At 43.3% G+C, this 8,696-nt stretch overlaps 1 protein-coding gene across 1 annotated transcript; it reads right to left on the bottom strand.

Moving 5' to 3' along the window:
* Positions 1–7,261: 7,261 nt before the first annotated feature.
* On the bottom strand, positions 7,262–8,275 carry LOC138929884 (melanoma-associated antigen B1-like). Its single transcript, XM_070289576.1, has one exon. The coding sequence runs from the start codon at positions 8,273–8,275 to the stop codon at positions 7,262–7,264; it is 1,014 nt and encodes a 337-aa protein (XP_070145677.1).
* Positions 8,276–8,696: the final 421 nt, after the last annotated feature.

The following is an 8,696-nucleotide window of genomic DNA, read 5'->3' as shown; positions in this document are numbered from 1 at the left end:
ATTACACAGACTTCACCGTGAAATAATTTCCATTTTTGCAAAAAATCCATATTCCAATATCATGTTTCCTTGTTCCGAATGACAAGGAATGATTCAAGGATTTCAGTTTTTGCCATGTAATATGAAAATTCTTATTTTTCAACTTGTTAATCTGCAGTACATGGGGGAGGTGTGCCATTAGTATACTTAGACTCTGAAGCTAAACACATCTTTAATTAAAAGGAACAACATTTAAAAATAGAAAAAAGAAAAACCTCCAATTTGTGCATATTGTATAGGAACACAAATACTTTATATGCTGTGTTTCCATGAGAAAAACCTTGGCCCTCCGGTAGCTGGAAGGCTGCCTGCTTTCTCTAAATGCAATGTGAAGTATCTGCTCAGACTTCACTAGGGGTGGGAGGAGCTTTGGACATGCTCCAGAAAGTGCACTGGCCCTGGCACCATAGGAGCCCTGGATGCAGCTCTGGCTCTGGTTCTCTTTCAGCTCTCAAAGCCTCTTCATACCAGGATGTGAAGGCACTGGACTTGGTATCATTGACATTAGCCCCAAACTCCCACATTATTTTATATATCTATATCTATCATGGAAGCACTCCATATTAGTTTACAAAGACCATGCTCATTATTTTTTATAACTGTATAGTACTCCACTCTGTGGATATGTATTATGTTCCTTCAGTTAGCATGTTCATGGATATGTAAGTATTTTCATATGGTTGTGGATGTCTCTTCAGGGTTAATTTCTGAAAACTCTAATTACTGGCTCAAATGTGAAAGCATATTTAGTTTTCTGATAATATCAAGTTGTGTTTAGGCTCTAATCTTATTTTTGACATGTTGCTATCAAAGAATGAGATTAGTATATTCTCTAACACTATATACAAAAATAAACTGAAAATGGATTAGAGACCTAAATACGAGTGGAAACCATAAAACTCTTAAAAGACACTATGAGTGGGACACTTTTTGATATAATTCATAATAATATTTTTTTGGATCTGTCTCCTAAAGCTAGGAAAATAAAAGCAAAAATAAATAAATGAGATGTAACTAAAGCTAAAAACTTTTGCACAGCAAGGAAACCATCAGCAAAATGAAAAGACAAACTACTATATGGGAAAAAATACTTGTCAATGATATAACCAATAAGGGGTTAATATCCAAAATCTATGAATGGCTTATATAACTTGACAGTTTAAAAAAAGAATTTAAAAAATGGGCACAAGACTTAAATACACATTTTTCCAAAGAAGACATACAAATGGCCGAGAGGCACATGAAAAGATGTTCAACATCGTTAATCATCATATGAATGCAAATTAAACCCACAATGAGGTATTTCCTTACACCTATCAGAAGGGCTATCATCCCAAAGGAAGAGAAGTGACAAATGCTGGTGAGCATGTGGACAAGATCTGTACACTGTTGGCGGGAATGTCAATTGGTGCAGCCACCATGGATAACAGTAAGGAGGGTCCTCAAAATCTAAAAACAGACCAAACAAATGACCCAGAAATCCCACTCCTCGGTGTATATCTGAAAAAAAAAAAAACCCACTAATTTGGATGGTCTCTGTCAGGTACGCGATGCTTGTCTGAGTCTAAGTGTTTCCACTGCTCGTCTCCCCTTCCCCTCCAGCCTCATCTACTCTCTGCCAGGGAGCCCTCCCCAGTCCAACCTCCCTGGTTATTAAGAAGGCACCTGTGTCTGGCAGAGACAGTGTGAGATGAAGAGATAGTCCTTCCCAGCCACCAGATAATCAGGAGGTTTAGCCGGACGTTTGAGCACACACTGAGACAGTGAGGAGTCAGACTAAAAGCACAGACTGTGGCACTGAAATGGATTAATAAGGAACTTAGTGATGTGGCCAGTGACCGTCCAGCACAATATTCTGCAGGTCCAGTTGGGGATGATACATTTCATTGGCAAATCACAATTATGAAAAAGAATGGCAGCCCATATCGAGGCAGTGTATTCTCTGTGACAATTCATTTCCGTAAAGACTACCCGTTCATACTACCTAAGGGTGCATTTGCAACAGAATTTATCACCCAGACATGAACACTAATGGCGGCACTCGGCTCGCTACTCTAAGATCACTGTGGTCTCTTGCTTTCATGATTTCTAGAGTTCTGATGTCCATTTGTTCCCTGCTATGCGATCCGAATCCAAATGTTAGCCTCCTCAGTGCCAGAGGTTGCATAGATCTATAAGACAGACAGAGATAAGTACAACAGAATTTTTCAGGAAGGTACTCAGAAGTATGCCATGTGATGCTAACGTAAAAGTCAGAATAACCTGCATTAAATCTTGAGTAAACTTTAAATTACTGTTTAAAATGGAAAAAAAATCCACCAATTCAAAAATTCCATGCACTCCAATGTTCATAGCAGCATTACTGACATTTGCCAAGGTACAAAAGTAATCTATATGTATACAACCTATACACACACACACACGCATGTGTGTGCGTGCATGATGGAATATTAGTCATTAAAAAGAATGACCTTTTGCAATTTTTCAACAACATGTATGGAGTTGGAGGGTATTATGCTATTAATCAGTAAATAGTTGGACGGTATTAATGAAATAAGTGAGACAGAGGAAGACAAATGCTGTATGATACCACTGACACGGAGAATTTAAAAAATAAAACAGACCTGGGAAATGAAGCAGATTCACAGATACAGAGAACAAGCTAGTGGTTACCAGTGGGGAGTGGCAAGCAGGAGGGGAAGGTCAGGGACAGAAGATTAAGAGGTGCAAACTAATATGTATACAATAAGCAACAAGGATATATTGTACAACAAAGGGAATATCGCCAATATTTTGTAATAACTGTAAATGGAACATAACCTTTAAAAACTGTGAATCACTTTGTTATTCATCTGTAATTTATAAAATATTGTACATCAACTATGAAAATGAAGTGAAAGTATTAGTTGCTCAGTCTTGTCCAACTCTTTTTGACTGCACAGACTGTAGCATACCAGGTTGCTTTGTCCATGAATTCTCCAGGCAAGAATACTGGAGTGGGTAACCATTCCCTTCTTCAGGGGATCTTCCTGACCCAGGGATTGAACCCAGGTCTCCTGCCTTTCACGCAGATTCTTTGCCATCTGAGCCACCAGGGAAGCCCACATCAACTATATCTCACTTAAAAAAAATCTATTCTCTCAGGAACTTTCACATATACTATACAGTATTATTAACTATGGGGTTCTCTGGTGGCTCAGCAGTAAAGAATCTGCCTGTTGATGCAGAGATGAGGGTTTGATTCCTGGGTCAGGAAGATCCCCTGGAGAAGGACATGGCAACTGAATCCAGTATCCTTGCATGGAAAATTCCACAGACAGAGGAGGCTGGCAAGCTACAATCCATGGGGTTGCAGAGAGTAGGAAACCACTTGGTGACTTAACAACGATTGACTACAGTCACCATGCTGTATATAATATCTCTAGGGCTTCTTTATTTTGTAAGTGAAAGTTGTGAAAGTTTATGCCGTTTGGCCACTTATACCCATTTAATCCATCCTCCAACCCCCACTTACGGCAACCACCAATCTATTCTCTGAGTTCATTTTTCAAAAATTTTCACATATAAGTGAGATTATATAGTATTTGTCTTTGTCTGACTTATTTCACTTAGCATAATGCCCTCAAGGTGCATCAGTGTTACTGCAAATGGCCAGATTTCCTTTTTTTCTTTTATTGGCTAAATAATATCTGAGTGAGGGTGAGTGTGTGTCTGTGTATGTCTATGTGACATTATCTTTATCCATTCATCCATTAATGGACAGTTATGTTGTTTTCATAATTTGGTTATGGTAAATAATGTTTCAACAAACATGGGGGGGGGTTCAGATATCTTTTCCAGGTGTTGGCTTCATTTCTTTCAGCTAAATTTCCAGGAGTAGAGCTGCCAGATCACATGGTAGTTCTATCTTCAATTTTTTTTATGAGCATCTATACTGTTTTCCCGGAGAAGGCAATGGCACCCCACTCCAGCACTCTTGCCTAGAAAATCCCATGGATGGAGGAGCCTGGAAGGCTGCAGTCCATGGGGTCGCTGAGGGTCGAACACGACTGAGTGACTTCACTTTCACTTTTCACTTTCATGCATTGGAGAAGGAAATGACAACCCACTCCAGTGTTCTTGCCTGGAGAATCCCAGGGACAAGGGAGCCTGGTGGGCTGCCGTCTATGGGGTCGCACAGAGTCAGACACGACTGAAGTGACTTAGCACCAGCATACTGTTTTCCATAGTGGCTGAATCAATTTACATTTTCATAAACTCACATTTTCTTTAATAATTTAAGTATATCCTAAATGCAAGTTACATATGCTTCTAAATTTAAAAAGTATATATCTTTGAAATTTAGGAATGAGAGACTGAATACAGTAAGCTAGACCTATAACTGAATCACTTTAAAATTTTGTTCTCTTCTTATCCTATCTTAGTGTGGGGTTTTTTACATTACCAAGGATACCCCTATTCCAATGCCATGTAATCTTGCTCTGGATCACACAGATGATTTAAAATTTTTCAGTTTGTATTTCAGAAAGCAAAATTCTTATTTCTAAATCTGGTAAACAGCAATAAGTGTGTGACCCGTGTCATTCATAAGCTTATGTTTTGAATCTAAATAAACTTTCTACTGAAAAGAAAATCACTTGAAAATTACTGCCTCACCCCCCGCAAGAAAAGGGTAAGTTGAAAAGTTATTGATGCATATCAGGAACACAGGTTGACAGGCTTTTCTGATCACAAAGTAAAGAACGGATTCATACCACACTAGAGGTGAGATGAGTGGCCAGGTGCGGCCATGGAGTGGGCACTGGCCACAGAAGGGCCATCACCGCCCAGGGAGAAATGCAGCTGCAGCTCTGGCTCCAGTGCTCTCTACTTCCTCTCTCCAAGTCGCCTCATAATGGGGGCAGGAATGCAGTGGGGACAGTATAGTTGACCTTGGCCAAAAACTCCAGGACTTTCACCTTGCTGGTTTCCATAACGGCTCTTGGAACCCACAGGAGCGCTCTCGGATCCCCCTATAGCGAGGGGGATTGCGGCCAGGCAGTGTGAAGAGAAATGAATTGACAAAATGTCAGCCTCAGACTGGGAGGAGTGAAACATTATGGACTCGAGCGCAATTCAGACCAGGCTCTACACTCAGTTCTGTCACTTTATCAGCCTGGAGAATAGAAGTTCTTTGTCTGCTAAGTGAATTTGATAAGCCTTGTCTTAGAGAAGTATCAGAACATACATAGCTTGTGTACAGCACCTGGCACTGCAGCTGGCAATGTTTAGGTCTTATGACACTTATTTTCATACCAGAAAGACAATCTATGGGAATTTCTAACTTCATCTATGGAAATTTTTCTTTATCCAGGAGAAACTAGAGACTATGTGGTCTTCTAAACAAAGAAAGCTAAGTCAATCAAACTGCTGCTTAGCAAGAAACTGTAGGGCTTCCCAGGTGCCTCAGTGGTAAAGAATCTACCTGACAATCAGGAGATGTCAGTTCAATCCCTGGGTTGTGAAGACTGGCAATCTGGGTTGTGAACTGGCAGTCCACTCCAGTATTCTTGCCTGGAAAGTTCCATGGACACAGGAGCCTGCCAGGCTACTCCATGGGGCCACAATGAGTCAGACATGACTTAGTAACTAAACAAGTAACCCTAAGTAAATTTAGAGGCAAGCGTTTTACCAGGATGAAACGCAAAACCTTATAGAATTTATGTCAAGGACCAGTAACTCCCCTGCCTCCCAAAGCCCTCCCGACAAAACACCCTGATTTTCATGTATTTCACCACCACTAAAATCTAGCCCCGCTCAGCAGGTCTACTAGATTACACTCTAGATACCCTCATGTTTGGAGTGTGCTGGGGCTCCTTCTGTTCAGGGCCCAGAGTGCCAGCACAGTGACGTCTCAACATCCTATCACAAAGGTGACAATAATACACATCAAACACCTGGTTTGTGGACTGTGTCCACCTGCACTGGGGCAGGAGCACTGGACACCTTCTGTTCTTTCCCACAGGCGGAGATTCCCTCTGGTTGACTCACAATCTCAGGGTAACTGTTCAGGGCAGCTTCTCATTTCAGTCTCAGCCTCCCAAATCTGAGGCCCACCCACCATCTAGGGGTCTGGGCCCAGCTCACCATTATCACAGATTCATCCAGCCCACCACGCAGCCAACTTAAAATGACCTCCCAAGAAGGAACAAGAACACAAAGATGGGATATTATGATTAGCTTTCCAGCCCCACCTTAGCCTCTCACAACTTAAAAGGTTTGGAGTGTTGGTGGAACACAGTGAAAGTTGCCTCAGACCTTACTAGGGGCTGGAGGGACTGCTAGACGTGACTTTGGAGCACACACTGGCCTTGGCAGGACTACAAACCCTGACTGCAGCTCGGGCTCTCTCATCATCATCTCTCAGAGCCTCTTCATAATGGGATGGGAAGGCACTGGGGATGTTACCATTGACCTTGGCCAAAATACCAAACCTCAAAGTTTTGGTTTAAGAGAATAAAGGCTGAGAGAACTTATACCTCACTGCTCTCATCCCAACTCCCTCCCCAGCATCCTCCCTGCTTTTTGTCACCTTCCTTATAGAATCACTGCTCATATACTCAAGACATCTACAGGCAGGTGCAGGGTCTCCTTTATCTTTGCATCACCCTCACCAGCACAGAACCTTCTGAAGAGCAGATGCTCAAGTAAAGATGGGCATAAAGGAGCCACCAAGCAAGGAATGTAGTTTCTTATTGTCTATTTTTATTGGCATTCTTGAATAAACTAACAACATCTAAGTGTATCGCTAAAGGTACTACTGAATGTTATAAAGAGAAAGACAAAGGTGAATAACATAAATCAAAACTTGACTACAGCTTACTTGATTTTCATCTGTTTTAAAACAACAACATTCTTTCACATTTCCAAGAAAATTCCTATTCCAAAGCTATGTTATCTTGTTCTGGATCCAAAAAAGATGAAGAATTTTCTGAATTCTACTACACAGTGCCAAAACTCTTACTCTTAGATCTGACAGATAACAACAAAACTGTCATTTGTAAACTTGGATTCCGAATCTAAACAAACATTCTAGGAAACGAAATAACATTTGAAAGGTAACAGGGTAAAACAGGAACACAAAGAAGATATATATTATGACTTTCCCAGGCCTGCTTTAGCCTCTCACTTCTTAAAAGGTTGGCAGTATCGGTCAAACAAAGTGAAGAAGCTGCCTGAGAACTCACTGGGCACTGGACGGATCTCTGGGTGGGAACTTGGAGCAGGCAGTGGCCCTGGCAACAGCACGAGATCTAACTAGAGATCTGCCTCGGGATCTCTTTTCCTCTTCTCTCAAAGCTTCCGCATAATGAAATGGGAAAGCACTGGGGATGGTACTATTGATCTTGGCCAAAAACTCCAGCACCTTCATCTTGCTGGTTTCAGTGTAGGCTCTTGAGCCCCACAAGAACTCATAGCTCAGGGGATCGCTGTCGGGAATCTGACGATACACCAGGTAATTCTGCTGCACCCACTCTTCCGTGATGAGCTTCCTGGGATCCCCAAAGATTACATGCTGCTTTCCATCATAGATGCCCAGAACATTCAGGAACTCCCAGACATCAGCCTCAGAGGCGCGGTTGCCATTCAGGTAGATCACACTCAGCAGAGGCATCAAAAGCCCATTCTTCGGCAGCTCACAGCTGCTGCTCAGCACCTCATCACTAACAAGGCCTATCTTGCTGACCAAGGTATAGGAGTAACCATTTGGCTTGACTTCCTTCAACTCAAGGCCAAAGGCCAGCTCCATGCACTCAGCTGCTCTCCTGAGGATCTCGGGGAAGCGTGTCTTGTACCTTTTGTGAAAAAGCTTCAGCATATCTATCCTCCTAATGGGCTCTTTCATTTTAAACTTCTCAAGCAGGAAATGTATCAACACCGCTGCCTTCTTGGTCAGAGGATCTGGAGGAGCGGTCTTAGCAGAGGTTGAGGCCTGGGAAGAATTTTTATGTTCCTTAACTTGGCGCCTGCCACGTGCTTTAGATCTTGGGGGTGAAGCCTCTGCAACAGGAGAGGTAGTGGCTTCAGCTCCCTGAGGCTTCTGGCCTGCATCAGCAGTGGGGGGGCCCAGGGGCACACTCTCAGAAGTAGAGGCGGGGGAGGCAGCAGCCTGAGCATCCCCGAGATCCTTGGTCTCCATGCGTGCCTGGCGGCGTTTCTCACGCGCACGGCGCTTGCTCTTCTGCCCCCGAGGCATGACTATCAGCAGGCACAGCAGGCAGGGGAGCAGGCAGGCAAGTAGGTGATGCTGGCACCTGGAGAAGGGAAGATGAGTGGATGAGCTCCTTCAGCACGGAGGGAAGGCTGCTCTGCCCGTTTCCTGGAGAGCCCTGCTCCAGGAACTGCTGGCCTCTTGTTCTTGGTCAGCCTATCCCCTGAAAACCCAGTGTAAGAAGTGAGCGTGCGCCAGCCTCAGCCTGCCTGTGGCTGCCTCCAGTGACAGCAGATCCTGGGAGTGGGGCCCTCTCTGGGTCCCTTCATTCACACACACAACTGTCACATCAGCTCTTAGTGGGGCCGGGACCCCTGCCATGTGCCACTTGAAAGGTGATGCCTCAAAGCTCCCTGGGACCCATGAGAAGGAACTGAGTCATGGACACTAGGGGTGGATGGCACTG

Source organism: Ovis canadensis, chromosome X, assembly GCF_042477335.2.
Source record: "Ovis canadensis isolate MfBH-ARS-UI-01 breed Bighorn chromosome X, ARS-UI_OviCan_v2, whole genome shotgun sequence".
NCBI lineage: Eukaryota > Metazoa > Chordata > Mammalia > Artiodactyla > Bovidae > Ovis > Ovis canadensis.
The sequence above is the reverse complement of the archived record's forward strand: the minus strand, read 5'-3'. Positions and strand labels throughout refer to the sequence as shown.